Here is a 23,546-nt window from a genome sequence, read left to right on the forward strand (position 1 = left end):
TTTCCAAGGCATCCAGTTACAAGGCATAGAAGATCTGTCTGGCACCAGGATTGTCTCAGAAAAGCCAGTGGCCGTCTTGGTTGGCCAGGTGTGTTTTTGTAATAGCATAAAATGCAACCACGTCTTTGAGCAGCTCCTACCAGTCTGCAGCTGGGGTACAACATACATCATTCCTCCCTTACCCTGGCAGAAAGTAGATGACATAGTCTATATCACTGCTTCCCAGAGCACGACTGTGTTGCATCAACGAGGGGAACAGCAAGAGAATGTTACTCTAACAGGAGGCAATGTACTCCAACTTCCTTTCAAGCCCTCAATCCCAGTCTACATCTCTGCTAACGTGGGCATCCAGGTGGTGTTCTACAGCCTGGGCGCAGCTAACCCTAATTCCTCCCACGCCTTCCTGATGAATGTTCCAGATGTTGCCGGTTACTGCCTGATGTATTCTATAAATGAGCAGGAGGGCTTCAAGAACTTTGCCTTGATGGTGGCCAATACATTGGAGACTCGCGCCATCATCTTTAGACAATCAGCCTCTAAGGGATGTGGAGTGGAACCCAGTCCCTGGCACTGAGTTATGTTGGGGCATGCATACGCTTGGACATGCCATGAGATCCCATGCTGTGGAACATGCCAGCTCTCCATTCGCGCTCCTGAGTGTTGGCACTGCTGCCATGGACAGCTATGGGATTCCGGGTTCCTGCAGGAAGAGTGAGTAGCCTGGGTTTTAAATCTATTTTGACCACGTTTTCTGTGCATGCTGCAAAGAAAACAGTGTCACAACCGGGGAGGCAACCATGGGCCTGGTGTAGAGTCTGTTGATTTTGATGGGGCTCCATTGAGTTACACCAGCTGAGAATTTGGCCCAGCCTGCCACCCTAGGCCACCACTAGCCACAGTTACTCAGGCTATGTCCATACTACAGAAGCTACAGTAGCAGGTACGACGCTGCAGATGTGCCTCTGAAGCACTGTCGTGTAGACACTTGGTACAGCGATGGAAGGGGTTTTTCTGTCGCTGTAGTTAATCCACCCCACCGAGAGGTGGTATCTGGGTTGACAGAAGAATTCTTTTGTCAACCAAGTGGTGTCGACACTGGGCTTTGGACGCCTTAACTACGTCTCTCAGGGGTGTGAATTTTTCACACCGCTGAGCGACATAGCTAGATCTACCTAAGTTTTAGGCGTAGTCCAGGCCTAAGATTGTACCTGTGTTGCTAGCTGCACTCAACTAGTTTCCGCCCAGCTCATGCAGTTAGGCGGCTGCTCGCCAGCTGGTCTGAATTGGCTTAAGGACCGTTGCACTTTTCCTCCTACACTTGGTTGTGATGCCCTCTGGGTACCCAAGGGAATTTTGTGCCTGATTCTTACTTATGCCACTCCTGTGCTTGCACCAGGGAACAGAAATGGTGGAGGAACAGGTCGCTTTGAGCCACCTTTGTGCTCTGTGCATTCTGGGACCATGCAGGGTTGCTGTAATTTACCCTCTGCTTCCCATGGCCCCTGAGAACCAGAAAGTAGCTGTAGCATGGTATGTTCTGACCACATCCTTGATCTGCCTTGCAGATGAAGCCAAGCTCATGTAAAGGCCCTTATACCAGGTCCACACTCGCTGTGGAGGGTCCCTCCACAGGGAACATTCTTAGGAGCCTTTTCCAGACACTTGAACCGCCTTTTCCAGGCCAGAGCAACGTAAGGCTTTTAGTGTAACTGAGGCCTCTCAACACCTAAAACTTCAGTCAATCATAAGGCAGCCTAAGCCTCAGGGTAGGCAACACAAGGTCAACAGAAGACTTCTTCTCTTGTCCTAGCTACCACCTCTGAGAGGCGGATTTACTACAGCAATGGAAGAACCCTTCCATCACCATCGTCAGTGTCTACACTACAGTGGCACAGCTTCAGCTGCACCACTTTAGCGTTCCTAGTGTAGACAAACCTTGATGAGACGCAGGCCTTTTAGAAGTACAAGAGCAGTGTTAGAACAGTTCTTGGGAAGGGAAACTTCTCGAGTATTGATGTAACAGTCATCTTGGTTATCCCCAAGGATCAAACCCAGGACCTTGTAACTCCATGACCCACTCCTGGTTGAGCTAAGGGACGAACTCCCATAGCTAGGAGCTGTAGCAGAACCAGAGCCTTGGTGGAGCAGCCCCAGAGGACACATAAGACACACTGATCAATGAGACACACAGACAAAGCTTAAGTGAGTATTAACCAGGTGATGTGTGGACACACACCAGGCTTTTAGGACTGAATGTATTGCTAACTGATTGTAGACTCAGTTGAAAGTTGTCAGACAGGGCTTAAGGGATCAATGGAGTTAAAGGGAGAAAACACCTGCTGGGTTTCAGGAGATCATCAACTTTGTATTCTGGAAGGAAGAAAGGATGGCCCTTGTGGCTAAAATGCTAGGCTAGGACTCAAGTGATCAAGCTTCCATTCCCAGCTCCGTCATAGAGTCCGTGTGAGTGTGGTCTTAGGTGTGTCACTTACGCCAAGATTTTCAAAATCGCCTTGTGATTTTGGTTGCCTAACCTGACACCTTAAAGGGGCCTGATTTTCAGAGGGTGAGCGCTCAGCACTTTTGAAAGTCAGGGCCCTTTTAAGATGTCTCAAATTACGAGACACTTTTGAAAACCTTAGCCCTGCAGATGTTGACTTGATGTAATTGTCCGTGCCTCTCTTTCTGTTGCTAGATGTTACCTTTAAATGCCAGACTGAGACTCAACAGACAAAAGAGCTGTAGAAGATGTGCAAAGATATCTTTCAGCAGTTACATGTAAGGGGTTTATTTGGGCTTTGAGGGTTTTCACAAAGAGTACACAGAAAACTTTGAGCCTGAGGATTCTCTGCTTTTCCAAGGTTTACCACTGACTTCAGTGGGAGCAGAATCAGTCCAACACAAAGTGCTTTTGAAAACTCAACCTTCAATACTATGTTAAATATCAGCATGTTTGTGGGCTTCAGCACACTTAGCCTTAACATGTCTTAATCTGTGGGCATAGTAGTGGGACAGCCAGCCAACCATAGGTCAAAGCAAGATCACGATGAGGAACCATTTACCTTAATTTTGGGTGGCCTTTCCATGCTTGTAGAAATAACCCATTTCCTCTGATTGCTCTGCAGGGCAGCACCAGTGAATTTTGCTCCTTCATGAATTCAACCTTAGTGAATTTGGAGACCATGTGTGCAGAGGACAGAGCAGCATCGCTGGAGGTTAGAGGTTCTGCCCCTACGTGTGTGGGCGCTCTATGGCCAAATGCCCTGAGTATTGATATAGCCGTCTCACTTTGGGGGAAATTGTAGCTGCTCTTCAGAAAAGGGGTGTGTGTGCGCATGTGCATGATCTCTAGCTGAAGTGGCAGGGGATCTGGGTTCTGTCCCCACTGGTCCTAGGAAGATCCAAATTGCTTCCGGGGGCAATACAGAGAGAACCGAGATGTCTGCTGATTGGTTGTAATGTTCTCTGGCACCTACACTGAAGGGACCAGGGATGAGGAGCGAATGACACACGGTGTTAGACGTACCCTGGCTTCAGGTTACTGTGAAGTCCTGAGCAAGCCTCAGTAGCCTCACTCGCTCAGTAAAGGGCTCCCTCTTTGAGAATGCTGCAGTCCCTCTGAGTGGGAAGGTCACTATGAACCCGTATGTCCCAAAGAGGGTCATTGTTCCCCTGGGAGTCTGAAGAAAGTGTCTCATGAACCACTGAAATCCTCCGTCCTTCTCAGGGTGTTTGCTTTCCCAAACCCAGGAAGTTGCTCGCCCCTTTGGTTCCTTCCTGAATAGCTCCATCCTCAGTGCTGGTGGGACTGAGAGAAAGAGGGACATGGCCTCCGCCGTGACCTTCCTCCTGCAGAGTGTGGAACTGGCTGCACTGACGGTTGCTTTGCGGTCTCCGGAGAATAAGACCCAGAACGTGACAACAGAGTTTATGGGTGAGGAGGATGAGAGGCTCCCACATCGCCTCGTGGCAGGTGTGAGTTAGGGGGTTATACTCTTTTCAGTGCAGAACACCACTGCAGCCTCACTGCCCCTCTCTCAGGGTTTAAAACCCAGCCCTGGGCGGCAGGTGAATGAGCCACTGAGAGAGGTTAACCATTGAGAGAAACTAGCCCCAGGCCCCTCCCTCTCTGCCCAAGGCCCATCCCCTCCTCTTCCATCCCCCGTCTTCCACTAGAGCCCAGAGAAACCCGCCTCGCACCCCGCGCTACCCCAGACCCGGAGCGTCAGATGGGTAGTGCAGCCGGAGAACCCCCAACCCTAGAGTGCTGGGCAGCCGGAGCATCCCCAACTCCAGCGCCGGGCAGATGGGCAGACAGCGTGACGTGGCATGGCCCCAGCCTCAGCGCCCCCAGCCCTGGGCCTTGTGAGCACCTGCCTGCCCCAGCCTGCCTGCCCCAGCCTCTCAGCCATGGAAGAGCCGGAAGGGAACTGGAAGCAGACAGGAGGGAGCCTGGGGGCAAAGCATGGGTGGGGCCACGCCAGGCTGTTTGGGGAGGCACAGCCTTCCCTGGCCTATGCTACCCGCCACCCATAAACCCAGCCCTGGGGCTTTGCAGCAATGGCAGCTGCCTGAGAAGGGTTTAAAAGCAATGCCAACCTCCTGTCGCCATAGGCAGCTGCCACTACTTCCTCCTTTCACTCTCTGCCCCAGCAATACCCCTTCTTGCTGCTTCCCCTGCTAAAGCGCAGAGGTGAGGCAGCAGGGAGAAGTTGCCTTCTGCCTCTTGGCACAGTTGCATCTTCATGGGGGCGCAGGCATGATGGATCACAGAAGGTCAGCCAGAGGGACTCAGGGTAACACAGAGAGATGGAGGTGAGGAGGAAGGGGGAGGGGTGGTGGGATTCAGAGATAGTGGAGCTCCAAACCTGCCTTGCCCTTGCAGCAAGAGGTGTTGCCATTTCCCTCCCCAGCTATCGAGACGCTCCTCGTCCCAGCTGCAAGTTGCTGTGATGAGGTCTTCAGGCTGAGAGGTCAGGAGGAGACAATAGACATTCACTGCAATGCCGTCGCCAGAGCAGCCACAGAAGGTACCATCCTGGTGGTTCCCAGGCACTCACCCCTTTAGACACCAAACCCCGGCCCTAGTTCTCCCCTTCCTCTCACCCCACGCTGGCTTGCTTGCCTTTGTTATCCTGACACTAGTGTGGACCTTGTTGGCTGAGCCAGTGTTTCTCAGGCCGTTGAGCTCTGCAGAACCCTTCATTCCTGGCTGTCCCGCAGCATGAAAACCAACCCATGTGGGGCAGGGAGGAGAGAGAAGCTTTGATGGGCATATGAATTGGTCCAGAGAATGGAAAGATCAGAGATCCGTTGGCCCAACGCATGATGTCCTGATGATGAGCCCAGCTAGGCCCCAGGTTGACGTGTCTGACTTCCTGGAATGGAACCAGGATAATATTGACCAATTTTACTCCAATTTTCAGGCCAGTATGACGTAACTGGGACTGGTTCTTAATTCTTTAGCCCCAGGGAAAGCTCCTCACTAACCAACCCCTCTGCCTCTCCTAACCAAGAAAAACTATGGCTTCACCTCAGTGCCTTTCACCTAGGGCTGTGTACCGAGCTGGATAATGTGCAGTATGGGGGTATGATTTCTAAAGAGCACTAACTAACTGTGCATTAATTGGTCCATATAGACCCTACTAGTGTGCACTAAAGGTTCCCTAGTGTGCTTTAATGTACGTTAGTGCACTTTAGGAATCACACTCCCATCGTGCATGCCAGATGTTTCCAACACAGAAGTGCTTCTGTGGAAGAAGAGGGAGGAGGCAACATATTTTAGTAGTTAAAGCTCAAAATGCTAGCCAGGACTCCTGGGTTCTTTTTCCCAGCTCTGCCCCAGACTCGCTGTGACCTTTGGCACCTGGCGTGCTCTTTTTTTGTCTCAGTGTCCTTGTCTCTATGATGAGTCACCATTTCATTCTTTCAGATCCTTGGGTTGTTGCTTTTATTTCTTACTCCACCCTGGGCTCCATCATTAACACGGCATTTCTCGACGAGGGAGATCTAATGGCTGATGAGAAAATGAGGAATTTTCACCTGAATTCCAGGGTGGTGAGTGGGGCTATCGGAGATGGGACGCCCATGAACCTCTCCAAACCTGTGAATTTCACCCTGCGCCATAGACAGGTGAGTGTAGATCCTTTTACTTTGCTGTGTGCCCGGGACTCCAGCTGGGCACTTGAAAGGTGCGTCTCCTGCAGGGCATTTGAGTTCTGCTGCCTTTCTGGACTGAGAAACAGTTATCTGAGAAAGAGAGGGAGCTTCTTCAGTCCTGACGCTGGGGCTGTTTTGATGGAGGACATTACATAGGGTTCACACCAGGCCTGATTATGATTAATCATGTAAAATGCTCAGGAATAACAACTGTGCCTGGCTCACCCCTCAGAGCAGGAATAAATGGAAGGCCGGGAATGGAGCTGCAAGGGGCTGGGGCTGGGAGTGGAGACATGCTGAGGTTGGGAATGGTACCAAGCATGGGGCTGGAAATTGGGGATGTGGCTACAGGTGGGACCAGAGCAGAGCTCAGGGTGGGGAGGGGCTGGATGGTGTCCCTCTCTGCCCCACATGGGGGCTGACCCGGGACTTGTCATGTCCCTCTGAAGGTTCCTCTATGTCCCCTTAGGGGGGCGCACCCCACTGTTTGGGGACCTCTGCCCTATAGATAGCAGAGTTCAGAGAAGCAGCATGAGATGGTGCCTTCTTTGATAAAGTAATGAACTTGCTAGAGTGCATGTGGATATTTGTGGGTGGGTATATGAATGCCTTTTAATGGCTCAAATCAGAACTGTACAATTGTGTTCTATAGACTCAACAGTACTCAGAGTTAAGGGAATTACCACTTTAGCTCTGGGGTCAGGGGTGTCACGGAGTGTGGGGGAGCCAGGGCCCTGCACCCCCACTTCCTGCAATTCACTGTGACTCTCAGCCAGCCAGTAAAACAGAAGGTTTATTGGACAACAGGAACACAGTCCCAAACAGAGCTGGTAGGTACAACACGGACCCTTCAGTCAAGTCCTTCTGTGGGGCAGGGAGCTTAGACCCCAGTCCCGGGGCTCCCTCTGTTTCCCCAGCCAGCTCCAAACTGAAACCCCCTCCAGCCATCTCTCACCCCCCTCCTCCAGCCTTTGTCCAGTTTCCCGGGCAGAAGGTGTCACCTGGCCCCAACCCCCCTCCCGGGCTCTCATGTTACATGCTCAGGTATCTTCCCACAAGGAAAGTCTCCCATCCCCAATGCAGACAGTCCCAGTAAAACTCCCCTGCAACATTCCCAGATCAATACTCCCCACTCCCTGCTGCATCTGTCATAACCATACAGATAAGGGTAGCCTAGAATTCCTCCTTACCTGTAAGGGGTTAAGAAGCTCAAATAACCTGGTTGGCATCTGACCAAAAGAACCAGTGGGGAAAGAAGATACTCTCAAATCTTGGGGCGGGGCGGGAAGGCTTTGGTTTTGTGTGTGTTCTCTTGGGAAGCAGAGAAGCATCAGGTCAGAAAACTCCTTCTCCTATAAACCATCCTAAAAGTCTCTCATATTACAAAAATTGTAAGTAAAAGTCAGGCAAGGCGTGTTAGATTATCTTTTGTTCTGCTTGTGAATTTTTCCTTTGCTGGAGGGAGGTTTATTCCTGTTTTTTGTAACTTTGAAACTAAGCCTAGAGGAAGTTCTGCTGTGTTTTTGAATCTTTTGTTACCCTGTAAAGTTATTTTCCATCCTGATTTTACAGAGGTGATTTTTACCTTTTCTAAAATAAAATCCTTCTTTTAAGAACCTGACTGATTTCTCTATTGTCCTAAGACCCAGGGGTTTGGCTCTGTGATCACTTTGTAACCAATTGGTTAGGATATTATCCTCAAGCCTCCCCAGGAAAAGGGGTGTAAGGGCTTGGGGGGATATTCTCCAAGTGGTCTTTTCCCTGATTCTTTGTTAAATCACTTGGTGGTGGCGGCGTACCCTCCAAGGGCAAAGAATTTGTGCCTTGGGGAAGTTTTAACCTAAGCTTGTAAGAATAAGCTTAGGGGATCTTTCATGCGGGTCCCCACATCTGTACCCTAGATTTCAGAATGGGGAGGGAACCCTGACAGCATCACAAGGGGTTTGTGCTATTGGAGATGGAGGATCTCGCTTGTATTTCCACTGCCAATGGGAAGTCCCAAATGGCTGTTACGTGCAGCACAATGAGAGCCATGAAGCCATTGGTGACTTCAGGTTTATTACTGTCTATTTAGAGATGTGTGACAAAAGAAATCGTATTCTCCCCGTGATCCAGTGAAGAGGATGATGGTGTTTTGGTTTCCAGGCAAAGAAAGAGGAGGAAGAGGCTTGTTGCGTTCACTGGAAATTCATCGCTGGGAAAGGCACCTGGGCTGAGGATGGCTGCAAAAGTCTCCAGACGAACAGCACTCACACCATCTGCAGCTGTGACCGTCTCTCCAGCTTCGCACTCCTGATGGGTCACACCAGAATGGAGGTATCTCACTGTCAGACTCAGATCAAAGGGCTGGACTCTGAGTTCCTTACTTGGACAAAATCAATGGGAATTTTGCCTGAATGACCGCTGAGTAGGAACCTCAGGGTATAATCTGTGGCCATACAGGATCGGTCAGGGTCAAGGGGGCTGGGCTGGGATTGTGATCTGGTGGTTAACAGTGTAGTTAGAATCACCAACCAGTCACAATCTGTGCTCCGGATCCCCAACACTGGTTACCGAGAAGCTGAAAAAAAGAAATCACACAGTCACCTTTATTGAATTCCCATCTCTGGCTCCCAATCAGCAGATAGGTCCAGTAAAGCGAGAGGTTGCTTAAAATGCTATTCACTTAACAAAATGTTCGTCTGATCCCCAAAGGGGCTGCCACATTGCCAGGTCAATATTAGTTTGGCTCTTACCCAAAATACCAAGCTACCAGCCAATCCTTTAGTTTCTAAAACTAAAGGTTTTATTATAAATGAAAAGAAAAGAAAGAGAAGAGAGTTGTTAAATGATCAAAGCAATCCAATACATATGACTTCAAGATCCATATATCAGGTTCTTAGCAGCGTTGGTGAGTTTGCTGGCTTGTAAAGTCCCTCTGGAACACACCCAAAGCTTAGATGGGTCTATCAGACCTCTGTTCAAAGCGTCAGTTTGTTGAGAAGTTACTCCAGAGGTGAGAAGCAGGATTGAAGACAAAATGGAGGTGATGCAGCTGCCTTTTTCTATCCTTTTCCATGTGGCTTGTACTTCCTCTGTCCCAAAGAGAAGATCACAGCACATGGGCATGGAAAGGTACTTGGAGTCCCCTGTTCATAGGCATGTCCCTACATGTCCTGCTGACTCTTGGGCATAGCCCCTGGCTTCTCTCAATGCGTTCATTCTAGAGCTCAGCGATTCTCAAACTTTAAGAACCTGAGGACCCCCATTTTGATTTAAAATTTTTCGCAGACCTCCAACCCCCTGCTCAGCCCCAGACCCCACCCCCATTCCATCTATTCCCCTAAGGCCCACCCCACCTCTTCCCACCCCCGGTCCACCCCTGCTTCTCCTCTTCCCTGCCTCTTTCTTCCCCCTCCCCCGAGCGTACCCCATCCCCATCCCCGCCCCTCCCCCTCCCTCTCAGCGCCTCCTGCATGCCGCTGAACAGCTGTTCCCCAGCATGCAGAAGGCACTGGGAGGGAGGTGGAGGACTTGGTCAGCGGGGCCTGTGGACCCCTTGGAATGCCCTCGTGGATCCCAGTTTGAGAAACACTGGTATAGGTGATTACCCTCAATGGGCCACCAAACAGACTGGATAGTGCTGAGGCCAATCTGTCTGGGGGTGTCACCCAGAAACACAGCACAGACATATCACACATTTATAACTCACAATGCAAAGACGATACATACATTTTAACAAGATTATCATACTTACAAATTGTAACTTTTCGACTGATACCTTACATGGCATATCTGGTAAGATTCATTGAAATTTTGTAACATTGGTAACCATATTATAAATGGTCACCCATAGTCCATAGAATCATAGAACTGGAAGGGACCTCGAAGTCATCTAGTCCAGTCCCCTGCACTCACGGCAGGAATAAGTATTATGTAGACCATCCCTGACAGGTGTTTGTCCGACCTGCTCTTAAAAATCCCCAAGGATGGAGATTCCACAACCTCCCTAGGCAATTTATTCCAGTGCTTAACTACCCTGACAGTTAGGAATTTTTTCCTAATGTCCAACCTAAACCGCCCTTGCTACAGATGTGAAGAAGAACAATTTTTCTCCCTCCTCCTTGTAACAACCTTTTATGTATTTGAAAACTGTTATCATGTCCCCTCTCAGTCTTCTCTTCTCCAGACCAAACAAACCCAATTTTTTCAACCTTCCCTCATAGGTCATGTTTTCTAGAGCTTTAATCATTTTTGTTGCTCTTCTCTGGATTTTCTCCAATTTATCCACATCTTTCCTGAAATTTGGCGCCCAGAACTGGACACAGTCCTCCAATTGAGGCCTAATCAGCGTGGACTAGAGCGGAAGAATTACTTCTCGTGTCTTGCTTACAATACTCCTTGAAAATACATCCCAGAATGATGTTTGCTTTTTTTGCAACAGCGTTACACTGTTCACTCATATTTAGCTTGTGATCCACTCAGGGCTGTCCTAAGGCATACGCAGCATACAAGGCTGTGTAGGGCATCTGAAAATTTGGGGCACCCGTGGGTCTTAGTGTCCACCCTTCTGCCTCTTCCTATCCCTGTTCTGACCCTTCCTGCAGCTGCTGCAGCCTGGTGACTCTTACTCCAGAGGGGATCTAGTAACTTAAAATGAAAAAGCCTCCAGCCTGCCAGACCTGTTAGAACAACACTGAAACTGTTAAAGAGCCATTCAAGTGGTAATGAAGCCATTTAACAGGCATTTGCCAACCCCTGGGTATATACTCTCAGTTTCTGAATTTACTGATAAAAACAGTTGTGCATTACTGTAATATTTACTCAGAACATGTTAGTCTACAGGACCTTAGTTTAAAATGTGCTTTAAAAATATTTCATTACAAGATTGCTGAAGATCATAAAATCACATCTCTAAAGAATCCCTGCATAGATTTTTAGATCCACAATCGGAGTATTCATCTTTAGCTTTAAATGCTTGGATCATCAGACATCTAGTTTTTTAAATAAATCCTTCAAACGACCACTCTTATCTAAAATACACATTTTAATTTTAATTACTATAGTACAAAAAACTTACTTCCAAAGTCTTTCTGTCCATCCCTTTCTCCCTTCCCCCCCCCCCCCCCATTGAAGAGAGCCTAGCTCTTAAAGGGACAACACCCCTTTCCTTCCAGATAGCTGGACAAACGAGTTTCCCTTTCTTTACTTCTGACTATTTCATAGAATCATAGAATATCAGGGTTGGAAGGGACCTCAGGAGGTCATCTAGTCCAGCCCCCTGCTCAAAGCAGGACCAATCCCCAATTTTTGCCCCAGATCCCTAAATGGCCCCCTACAAGGATTGAACTCACAACCCTGGGTTTAGCAAGCCAATCCTCAAACCACTGAGCTATCATTTGATGAACTAGTTTTAAGAGAACTCTCCAGCAAAATCAGTACATTAGTAAGATATAAAATCCTTTGTTATGCCTAAAATCTTTGGAAACATATTTTTTGAAGTTGGTGAAATTTCATAAACGTGTCTGTTGTTATGGAGATCACACAAAGTAAATTAGTTTTTCCTTTCTCTAAAAGCAATGAACATTGTTATGAACACACTAAACCTCTGTGACTGATTAATTTAAAATAATGTCTTTGTTTCAGTGAGTTAAATATGAAGTCATCTGGAATGATAACTTTATGAAGGCTTAAGAGTACATTTAAAAAATAAAACGAGCATAGAAATACTGATTAAGAAAATATAAAACAGAGAAGAGCTGCATGATGTATTCCATAATATTTAATGTTGTATTCGGCAGGACAGCCAACTTGCCCTTACTACAAAGTTTTTTCAAATAAATCTCTGACAAACTTCAGCGTATACCAAAATACCTGAGACTGACATTTTTTATTCCTAAATTTAGTGCTTTTAATTAGGTACCTTCTGCATGTCCAGTCTTCACCTTCTGGCATGCAGTGGAAAACATGCTCCATTTTCTTTTGAAAAAAAAAACCCCACTCTTATGCAATTTCTTTCTAATGTCATTTGCTTCATTTGGGTTCAGGGATTTGGCTGGAAGGGGATGAGCCGGGAGGGGGAGGGAAGAGAGGAGGGAGACACTGGAGAGGAGCGGGGCCTGGGGCAGAGCAGGGGTGGAGTATGGGCGGGGCCACAGGCAGAAGAGGTGGGCTGGGGAGCTAGCCTCCCCAAGCAGCAGCTTCACGCACCGCCCATGACAGCAGGTAAGAGCGGGTCGGCTCCCGCACACCCAGCATGCGCTGCAGTGTCCTTAGGCAGGGGCCATATTCACAGAGCCGAATGCGCCGGCACCGCGCATTCTGCATGAGGCGGAGGGTCCGGGGATCTCTGCGAGGGACTGTGAGTCTCCGCCGCCGTGAGGCGAGCCGGGCGTCTCGGTATCCTTTGCTGCCATCGGGCATAGGGGCAGCAGTTTAATAATACTGCGTATGGCCCCATAAATCCTAAGGACGGCCCTGGATCCAATATGACCCCCCAGATCCCATTCCGCAGTACTCCTTCCTAGACAGTCATTTCCCATTTTGTATGTGTGCAACTGATTGTTCCTTCCTAAGTGGAGTAGTTTGCATTTGTCCTTATTGAATTTCATCCTATTTACTTCAAAATATTTCTCTAATTTGTCCAGATCATTTTGAATTTTAATCCTATCGTCCAAAGCACTTGCAACCCCTCCCAGCTTGGTATCATCCACAAACTTTATAAGTGTACTCTCTATGCCATTATCTAAATCACTGGTGAAGATATTGAACAGAACCGGACCCAGAACTGATCCCTGCAGGACCCCACTTGTTATGCCCTTCCAGCATGACTGTGAGCCAATGATAACTATTCTCTGGGAACGATTTTCCAACGGTTATGCACCCACCTTATAGTAGTTCCATCTAGGTTGTATTTCCCTAGTTTGTTTATGAAAAGGTCATAGAATCATAGAATATTATGGTTGGAAGAGACGTCATGAAGTCATCTAGTCCAATCCCCTGCTCAAAGCAGAACCAACAGCAACTAAATGATCCGAGCCAGGGGTTTGTCAAGCCAGGCGTTAAAAACCTCTAAGGATGGAGATTCCACCACCTCCCTAGGTAACTCATTCCAGTGCTTTACCACCCTTCTAGTGAAATAATGTTTCCTAATATCCAATCTAGACCTCCCCCACTGCAACTTGAGACCATTGCTCCTTATTCTGTCATCCGCCACAGCTGAGAACAGCCGAGCTCCATCCTCTTTGGAATCCTCTTTCAGGTAGTTGAAGGCTGCTATCAAATTCTCCCTCACTCTTCTCTTCTGCAGACTAAATAACTCCAGTTCCCTCAGTCTCTCCTCATAAGTCAGGTGCCCCAGCCCCCTAATCATTTTCATTGCCCTCCGCTGGACTCTCTTCAATTTGTCCACATCCCTTCTGTAGTGGGGGGTCCAAATCTGGACGCAATACCCCTGGTGTGGCCTCACCATTGCCGAAAAGAGGGGAATAATCACTTCCCTCAATCTGCTGGTAATGCTCCTACTAAAACAGCCCAATATGCCGTTGGCCTTCTTGGAAACAAGGGCACACTGCTGACTCATATCCAGCTTCTCATCCACTGTAATCCCCAGGTCCTTTTCTGCAGAACTGCTGCTTAGCCAGTCGGTCCCCAGCCTGTAGCGGTGCATGGGATTCTTCCTTCCTAAGTGCAGGACTCTGCACTTGTCCTTATTGAACCTCATCAGATTTATTTTGGCCCAATCCTCCAATTTGTCTGGGTCACTCTGTACCTATCCCTACCTTCCAGCATATCTACCTGCCCCCAGTTTAGTGTCATCCGCAAACTTGCTGAGGGTGCAATTCATCCTATCATCCAGATCATTAATAAAGATGTTAAACAAAACTGGTCCCAGGACTGACCCCTGGGGCACTCCGCTTGATACCAGCTGCCAACTGGACATCAAGCCATTGATCACTACCCATTGAGCCCGACGATCTAGCCAGCTTTCTGTCCACCTTATAGTCCATTCATCCAGCCCATACTTCTTTAACTTGCTGGCAAGAATACTGTGGGAGAGCATGTCAAAAGCTTTGCTAAAGTCAAGGAATAACTTGTCCACTGCTTTCCCCTCATCCACAGAGCCAGTTATCTCGTCATAGAAGGCAATTAGATTAGTCAGGCATGACTTGCCTTTGGTGAATCCATGCTGACTGTTCCTGATCACTTTCCTCTCCTCCAAGTGCTTCAAAATGGATTCCTTGAGGACCTGCTCCATGATTTTACAAGGGACTGAAGTGAGGCTGACCGGTCATGCGAGACAGTATCAAAAGCCTTACTAAAGTCAAGATATTCCACATCTACCGTTCCCCCCCACCCACCTGCCATCCACAAAGCTTGTTACCCTGTCAGAGAAAGCTATCAGGTTTGTTTGACATGATTGGTTCTTGACAAATCCATGCTGACTGTTATTTATCACCTTATTATCTTCTAGGTGTTTGCAAATTGATTGCTTAATTATTTGCTCCATTATCGTTCGGGATACGGAAGTTAAGCTGACTGGTCTGTAATTCCCCAGGGTGTCCTTACTTCCCTTTATTTCCCATGTAGCATCTCAGGGCTCACTGGTGAGTCTCCCTTTGCTGTGTTACAGGAGAGTTATCCACTGACTGTTGTCACCTACGTGGGTCTGACCTTCTCCCTGCTGTGCCTCCTCCTCGCTATCCTCACCTTCCTCCTTTGCCGCTCCATCCGCAATGTCAGCACCTCTCTCCACCTGCAGCTCTGCCTCTGCCTCTTCCTGGCCAACCTGCTCTTCCTCACCGCGGTGACCCGCACCCGCAGTGGGGTCAGTTACCCACTTTTATTCTTGGTTTAAAATTGAGCTGTGTCCAGATCCTCTGTCAGCATTTCTAAAGCTCCCCTCACTCCAGCACCTTTTTATACCCTCAGCTGGACGGTAACATTTATTCCATGCTCTTTAGTCCCGCAGAAATAATTATTTACTCCCCTGCAAAAGAAATCTCTCTGGGTGAAACCAGTCTTTCCCTTTCCCTTGTGGGCTCCATCCTTCATCAGACAAAGGAACCTCGATTTCCAGAGTCACAGTCCCCTGCCTGTCCTCTCTGCCCCCACACTGATGGGCAGATGCAAGGCACCTATATCTTGAAGCAGATACAGAGAAGAAAACCGACACCCTCCAGGTCTCTCCCTATTATGAGGACCGGGAACTTGTTTATGTCCCTGCTCCCTATCCTAGGATTCCTCACAGTATCCAACAATTTCCACGATTCATTTGGGAACTACAACCCCCAGAAACCATCTTTTCTGAGTGGAGATCAGGACCGGGCTGGACTCTGAATGATTGAAAGGGCCAGCCAGCTTGCCCTTAGACAAGCTCCTGTAGACTGAAGAACATATTGTCCCTGGGAGAGAGCCATAACTGGAGACATGTGTTAATAAAGAGCCCTATATGATCCTCACAAAAGTCCCCCCACCTCCAAATTCAGTGTTTCCCTTCCCAGAAGCAGTGTCCCAGAGCTCTCTCTCCTCCTGTCCTCAGGTGGTGTGTGCTGTCATTGCTGGCTTCCTACACTACCTCTTCCTGGCCAGCTTCACCTGGATGTTCCTGGAGGGGCTGCACCTCTTCCTCACCGTCCAGAACCTGCAGGTCATGAATTACACCAGCGCCAGCCGGTTCAAGAAGAGATTTATGTACCCGTTCGGCTACGGATTCCCCGCCCTGGTGGTGGCTATTTCTGCAGCGGTGAATCCTGGAGGCTATGGAACTTCCAACCAGTAAGTGCAGTGCCCATCCCGAAGGGGAGCTGGGATCTGGCTTCCATGCAGGTGTTCGGCTCACCCCAGGTCTGACTTGAACCGAGATTTCCCTGCTCACCCTGCCTGGGAGCTGACTGTGACACTGAGCTGCCCTGAGCGCTGTAGTTGAGTTGCCCACCTGTCAGACATCTACACTCCTCGCCCCACTGGTGATGCGGAAGAACAAGCCAGAAAGATCCCAGCTTGACTTCCAGGTCCCAGGCTGGGTTTGTGGCATTGGTGGGTAGGAAACAAATGCACCTTCTTACTGTGGGCAAATCCCTGAGGATCCCCTCTCTCAAGTGAGCGACTCCACTAAAACAGGGCATGGCAGGTTCTAGACACCCCAGGCTAGATCCTCAGCTGGTGTAAATCAGGGTAGCTCCACTTCCTTCAGTGCAGCTAGGCCAATGTACATCCGCTGCATGTCTGGCCCTCCCTCAATACTGCGCCCATCCACCAGAAAGGGTCATTTGAGGAGGCTGAAAGCAGGAGCTGCTGAGGTAGATGGGGAGGGCTGTTCTCCTGCAGCCCGCAGGAGAGTCGGCCATGTCACAGGCTGGCTGAGATCCATCTTGCTTTTGAGAGCCAGCTGCCCTGTGACACCCTCTCTCTGCCCGTGGTGCTGAAAAAGGGTCGTAATCCCATTAAAGTCACCTTCTTCTTGCTCCCTGCCTGTAGCTGCTGGCTCAGTCTGGAGAGAGGATTTCATTGGAGCTTCCTGGGACCAGTCTGTGCCATAATCCTGGTGGGTACCTCACAGAACCACAGGGCCCCATTCTCCTCTCTCCTCTGCGACCCTGTGGAGTCCCGTGGAGCCAAGAGAGGAATATCTCCCAGAGAATTTAAGATGAAAGAGTCCAAGAAGACCCCATTTCATTCCTCCCTCTTTGGCCAGTGCAGGATTTCCCACTAACAGAATAGCCTACGTTCTATGGAGGCAGTCAGGGCGAATGGGTCGGGCACTAGGCTGTGAGTCAGGGGACCTGACTCTGCCACTGGCCTGCTGTGTTAACTTGGGAAGTAGCTTCCCCTCGCTGTACCTCTGTTTCTCCTCCCACCCTTTGTCTGTCTTGCTCATAGGCACCGAAAATAAATACAGGATCCTCAGCACCCACTGGCAGCCAGCTCCCCACTGCCGGCGGCCGTGCCGATCAACTCCTCCCCCTCCATCGCAGCGCCTCCCGCAGTCAGCTGTTCTGTGGTGTGCAGGACGCGTGGTGGGGGAGGGGGCGGAACTGGGTGGGAAGAGGTGGGTTGGGGGTGGGAAGAGGCAAGGGCTTGGAGAAGGGGTGGGGTGGGTGCAGGACTTGGGGCCATTCGAAGGTTAGAAGAGGTGGCTTGGGAGAAGAGGTTGGGTGAGGGAGGGGTCTGGGGTGGGGTGGGGGGTTGGGCGGCGCAGAGAAAGCTGGTGCCTGTGGTCTTGCCTAGTTATTTTGCAAACAAATGCTCCAGGACAGGGGCTGCCCCTTTCTAGGTGTGAGTACAGAACCCAGTGCCATCTCAGTTGGAGCCTCTAGGTGCTACCACAATATGATTAATTATAATATGTCATTACTCATGCAATGCTGCCATGGAAACAAGTGGGACCTCTGCCGGAATGAGGATAGTTTTGTCCCGTGCCTTGTCCAGCCTGGCTGGTAAATAACCCAAGTGATGGGGGAAGGGCAGGTGGCTGCAGCGTGGGGAGTTTGGGGAAGGAAGGGAACATGTGTTGTAAGAGATAAAGGTTGCAAATGTCCTTGCAGATTCCTCCCCATCTCAGGCAGCGAGTTAAGAATTAATTTCAGTCTCAGAATTGAAGGGAATCCTCTATAGACAGGACCTAGAAGCTTTGGGCCAAATCACACAGCTCTAAATCTGGAATAACTGTAGACCCCACTGGAATCAGTGGAGTCACTCCAGATTCAGATAAGAGCAGAATGTGGCCCTCTGGCTGTATGATCACATGTGATGCATTGCAGCCCTGCCTTTGCCAACTGTTCCCTGCATGGCCTGGGACCAAGATCTGGTAGCGAATGGTATATGACCCACCTTGAGGAGCAGTCACTGGTCTGCAGCAGTCTGATCCCATAGGATTGTTCTGTGCCTCAGCCAGAGAGACTGGCCTTGGCTAGCATGTTTTACAAGGAATATTTCATGCTGTTTCCACAGATAAATTTAACATTTTTTATTGTAACCCTCTGGATCCTGAGAGACAAACTCTCCTCCCTTAATGAAGATGTGTCCACTCTCAAAGACACCAGGTAGGACAGCACTATATCTACTAGAATAGGGGTGGGCAAACTTTTTGGCTCGAGGGCCACATCCGGGTGGGGAAATTGCATGCAGGGCCATAAAAGTAGGGCTGGGACAGGGGGTTGGTGTGCAGGAGGGAGTGCGGGGTGTGGGAGGGGGTGCGTTGTGCAGGAAGGGGCTCAGGGCAAGGGGTTGGGGTGGAGGAGGGGTGTGGGGTGTACGATGGGGCTCAGGGCAGGAGGTTGGGGTGCAGGAGGTAGTGCAGAGTGCGGGAAAGAGCTCAGGGCAGGGGTTCACTGGAGTTTTCCCATGGGATTGGCACTCAATGTATATTTGTTTTGCTGGCAGGTGAGTTGGGGAGAGCCCTCCACTTCATCTCCATGAAACAATCACCTCTCCAACCAACAATGTTTATCGTACAGCCGGCTTTGCTGTGCCAGTGGGGCAGTTGCCGTTCTTCATCACAACTACCTGGAAGGGGAAGCGGGATTGGACAAAATCTTCTCTCTGATCCAAATCCAAAACTCCTACTGAATTCAAAGGCCACCCTAGGGTTTTAGCTGTGTGTGTCTCCCACATTTAAAGGACCAGTTCCCAGGTCAGAGAGCAGTTATTTCTTAGGGAAAGAACACCATGCGGTGGGGGGAGATGATTTACAGAGCCCTCGCGTGCTGTGTGTGAGCTAGCTCTGCTGTTTCACTGTAATGTGTAAATAATAAAATAACCTGCTTATGGACCTTGGTTGCTTCTTTGGTTTGAGGGTTTGCTATCAGGTTCTGCCTGTCCTGGAAACCTAAGGCCCAATTCTAAAGCCTCTTTATGCCAATCTGGCAGTGTAAAGGGGCTTTAAAGTGGGCAGAAATGGCCCTGTGATTAGCCCTCCTGGGCAGGAGTCCTTCCTGGCTGCTGTGGAGCTGGCATAAAATCTCTCCATTAGTCCTGCTCCCAGCCCCTGGCATGGGGGTTGTGACTGGTGGGGTGGAGGTGCTGCTGAGGGCATGGCTGAAGCACACTGCTTCGTGGCTATTGTCTGCTTCCCAAGGCCCCGAAGGACCCTTGGAAATGCACGAGTTTACACCAGCTGAGGACCTGGCCTGTAACCGAGTTTCAGCTTCAGCGCTGTCACTACACCATTAAATGCTCTTCTACCTTTTTTTTTTTTTTTAAGGACATTTGTTTCAAACCGTGCTGTCCCCGCAGCACTAGGAAATTCGCTGATGTCATTGTTCTGTTAGAAACTTCTCCAAACTGAGAGCAGTGACGGTGTCAGCCCACTTCTGTTCGCCGTGTTTGTTTATGTGATCTGGGCACGTACAGTCCCACAGTGCTTGGTGCTGTACATACACACAGTCAGAGACAATCCCTGTCCCAAAGAGCTCACAAGCCAAGTAGACGAGATGGACACAAGGTGGGAGAACAGAAGAATTATTACCCCTGTTAGACAGCAGGGGAAGAGGGGATCAGGTGACTTGGCTAAAGTCAAATAGGGAGCCTGTAGTAGAATCAGGAACTAAATTCAGTTCTGCTTCCTTAGGATGGTTTTTTGGTTAAGACGGACTTTTCCCATCTCTCTCCTATCTCCTCAGCACCCTTCAGATATTCAGCTGGTGAAAATCAGCTTTGTTGTTCTAAAGAGGTGTTGCCTAACGGTCCCTGTAGATTAAGGTGTGTGGAAGGGTATCAGGCAGCGCGGTGTCTTGCTAACTTTGGAAGAGCTGCAGAAAAAGTGACTATGAACTTCCAAAAAGGAGGTGTGCTCATGAATTCTATGAGTTGAATTTATTATGATTAATTATTATTATTAGGTTACTGTGTTTTTTCAGTGTGGGAAATTGTGTGCTATTTTAAGGGTTGAATGACTGAATGACATAATACCCACCCCCAAAATGTCCAGGAATTTTGTCAAGTATCCGTCACACAACATGGTGGTGCCTACCCCTGTCCTGTGCTTCGAGGGACATGGGGTCCAGGGCTGCCTGGGGGGTTAGCGAGGGGCCTAGTGCCGGCAGGAGCGAGTGACCTGGTCCCAGCCTGCTCCACTCTACCCCCCTGGCTTGCAGCATTGCTCATGGGCGGGGGTTTGGGGGAAGGGGTGGAGTGGGGGCGGGGTGGAAAGAGGTGGGGTGGAGCAGGGCATGCTGGGGCAGGGTTGCTTGCTACTGCCAGTGCCAGACACCCGCTGACCCCCCCCAGGCCACCCTAGACCCCGCTTCCCCTGAAGTGCGGGGGCCCCCAAAGTGCAGGGCCTGAGGTGGTTTTCCCGATCCGTCCTATGGATGGGACAGCTCTGCTTGGGCACCACCAAAAATTATACAAACCTGCCGCCCAGGTAGATCAGACATCTGAGATTTCGTGCTGGACGTTCGGAATCCCTTGATCCATCTCCTGTACGCCTCTCTTACCTGGAGCGTGAGGGACACGGTCACTGCACTATGTAACTAACTCTGAGGAGATCAGGCATGGCCACTGCGAGGCCGGTGAAGGTGCTGCAGGGGTGATGACAGGCACAGGCGTTACCTGGCGATTGAGGAGACAGTGCACCCAGGAAGATGAAGGCTCCCTGCAGGCTGTTGACGATGTGGACTGCTGGGCCGACTTGGAGGAGACCAAAGCTCCATGTGCAGCCCAGAACAAAGAGCTGGGCGATGGCTTTAAAGGTCAGTAACCTGGATAAAGGCAGATGGAGAGATCCCATTATAATAACCCTCTGGAGAGCAACTGGGTCAGGAGGATATGGGCAGAGTGGGGTGGAGCTACTGGCCCCTGCTTTCCTGTGTGGGACAGGGTTACTGTGAATGACAACATACTGGGAATTCGTTCCCATGGATCCTAGATATGCTGTTACCCTCCTGCAATCCCTCACTCCCTCTGCATGCGAAGCACCTTAACTCTGCCCCTCCAGTGACGCGGAGATGGGAGTGCGGCATTATCATTGCAGGTGAGAGGTTTCTCTGCAGCTGCGGGGTTACTCCTTCATAAATTCAAGTGTAAGGATTTTGACATCCACGTGCAGAGATGGGAGTGTTGCGTTATCATTGGAGGTGAGAGGGTCTGCCCTGGGTGCACACCACAGCCCCGTGCCCCCTGAGCTCATGTAGGGGTCTCACAGCAGGAGGATGTGTAGATTGATACTCCAGAAAATATCTATGCCTTCCACTGGGGATGTGTGAGCTGTAGCTCACGAAAACTTATGCTCAAATAAATTTGTTGGTCTCTAAGGTGCCACAAGTACTCCTTTTCTTTTTTCTAGTGGTGAGTGTCCATTTGTGTGTAGCACCCCAAGCTGGGAAAGGCCAGTCTGACCCCCAATGTTCCCAAGTGACGTCACTGTCCCCACACGGGATGTGGCACTGGAGCCGCCAGATTCCTCACGCACAAGGTATGTCTTTCCCCATCGCTAGGAAGCAACTCGCCCTTTCGACTCCCTCCTGAACAGCAGCTCCCTCCGGGCCGGTGCCAGCGAGGGAGAGGTGGCATCGGCTGTGACGCTCCTGATGCAGGCCGTGAAACAGGCCATGCTGGCCACTGCGCTCCGGTCTCCAGAGATGAAGACTCAGAACAGAAGGAAAGGATATATAGGTGAAGGGGCCATCCGGCTCTCAGCTGCTGTGGGACAGAAGATTATACAGTGCATTCAATACAGACACAGAACAGCACTGCCCCCTGCCCCAGGAATTTTAATCCAGCCCAGCCAGTGCCCTGAGGTGTATCAGAAAATGCCGGAGGTTTTCAATGCAGTACTTGCAGTCTGCCCCTAGGGTCAGCTATGCTGAGCCAGGCACTTCTCCCCCCATTCTGCCCCCACCCCAAACGCCACTCCACCAGCGGGGTGAGTGCAGAGGGGATGCAGAACCCACAGGGAGATACAGCCAGCATGTGGGGAGGGGATACGGGGAGATGGGCCAAGGGCAGGCAGAGAGGGGGAGCCCCAAACCATCCCCTTCCCCAACAGGGAAGAACCCTGAAGACCTTCACACCCCAGGCAGAGTGGGAGAGGGGTAAGGATCTGGGCGAGAATGGACAGATTCCTGGGGAAGTGGTTTCACAGTGGGAAGCTCTGTCACTTCCTCTCCCCCCTCCCTCCCACCAGGTACTGAGACTCGCGTGTCACAGGGAACTGCAGTGCAGACAGCGGGGCCTCAGGCTGAGAGCTCAGGAGGAGACGATGGACATTCCCTGTGATACAGCCACCATGGCAACCACACAAGGTACCATCCAGGGGATGGAGATGCCCAGGGACCAAACTGCAGCACAGAGCGATTCCCAGGCACCAAACCCCCGTCCTGGTTCTATCCTTGCTCTGTCCCCGTGGATCCCCAGGCCAGGAGCCTCGTCTCTGGCTCCAGCACGAGTGGGGACCTTGCTGACTGTGCCAGTGGTTCTCAGGCTGTTGGCCATGGGACTGTGCAGACACCTTCATTTCTGCTTGTCTCACAGAGGTGGGGACTCCGAGGGGAGACGGCTCAGCAGAGGGCCTCTGTGGTATGAAGTGGGTGTCTCATAGAGTTTAAGGCCAGAAGGAACCATTGGATCATCTGGTCTGACCTTCTGCATAGAACTGGCCCCGTGAATTGAGCCCAATAACTTGTGCTTGTCTAAATTGCCTGGTGCCTTCCAGAAGGGCAGTCGGTCTGGATTTGAAGACAGCATGGGGTGGAGAAGCCACTGCTTCCCTTGGGAGTTTGTTCCAATGGTTAACTGCTCTCGCTGTGGTGTCTGATTTCCAGTTTCATTTTGTCTGGCTTCAGCTTCCAGATGTTGGTGGTTCTTCTGCCCCCCACAGAGACAAGAACAGACTTCTCTCACCCGACATCTCCAGGGGCCCCAAATTCCAGCTACATGGAGACAAACCACCACCGAACAGCTCACCAAGTCCCTCTAGCTCCAACCATAGGCTCTGCAGCTATGCTCTCTGAAATTCCCCTGTTAGCTGCACCTGGCTGGCTCTTTCTTCAACTTCAGCATCCCTATGTCCAGAACGAGGTATCATCTCCTGTTCCAACAGGTTTCAAGGCTGTTGCTTGTATTACTTATTCCACCTTGGACTCCATCATTAACAAGACATTTCTCAGTGAGGGGAATTTACCAGCTGGTGAGAAGCTGAGGAATGTTCAGCTGAACTCCAGGGTGGTGAGTGGGGCCATCGGAGATGGGAGACCCCTTCACCTCTCCAGACCTGTGAACTTGACCCTGCACCAGAGAGAGGTGTGGGGATCCCCTCACTTTGCTCCCTGTCTGGGACTCACCTGCTGAGCCTTTGGATTGTGCTGCCTTTCTGGGCTCCCACTGTGTCTGAGAAGTGGAGAGACCTCCTTATTCCTGATGCACTGGGGCTGTTTTACTGGGGGAGGTTACGATGGTTTGCACCGTGT

General features: G+C 50.2%; 1 protein-coding gene across 1 annotated transcript; it reads left to right on the plus strand.

Moving 5' to 3' along the window:
* The first annotated feature begins 471 nt into the window (after window positions 1–471).
* Window positions 472–21,735, plus strand: LOC102938297 (adhesion G protein-coupled receptor E3). Its single transcript, XM_043533245.1, has 12 exons — window positions 472–711; window positions 2,696–2,772; window positions 3,126–3,215; window positions 3,751–3,934; window positions 4,914–5,030; window positions 5,933–6,132; window positions 8,305–8,475; window positions 14,771–14,965; window positions 15,680–15,915; window positions 16,618–16,684; window positions 18,091–18,182; window positions 21,576–21,735. Exons 2-12 carry the CDS (start codon window positions 2,749–2,751, stop codon window positions 21,604–21,606), a joined length of 1,407 nt encoding a protein of 468 aa, XP_043389180.1. The 5' UTR covers window positions 472–711; window positions 2,696–2,748; the 3' UTR covers window positions 21,607–21,735.
* The last annotated feature ends 1,811 nt before the right edge of the window (window positions 21,736–23,546 follow it).

Source organism: Chelonia mydas, chromosome 20, assembly GCF_015237465.2.
Source record: "Chelonia mydas isolate rCheMyd1 chromosome 20, rCheMyd1.pri.v2, whole genome shotgun sequence".
Lineage (NCBI taxonomy): Eukaryota > Metazoa > Chordata > Testudines > Cheloniidae > Chelonia > Chelonia mydas.

Excerpts from the sequence above, each read along its gene's own strand:
- LOC102938297 (XM_043533245.1), top strand. The coding sequence starts at position 2,749 with ATGTGCAAAGATATCTTTCAGCAG. Across the intron at positions 3,216-3,750 it reads ACAGAGCAGCATCGCTGGAG|GAAGTTGCTCGCCCCTTTGG; the intron begins GTTAGAGGTTCT and ends TCCCAAACCCAG. Across the intron at positions 18,183-21,575 it reads TCCACTCTCAAAGACACCAG|GAAGCAACTCGCCCTTTCGA; the intron begins GTAGGACAGCAC and ends CCCCATCGCTAG.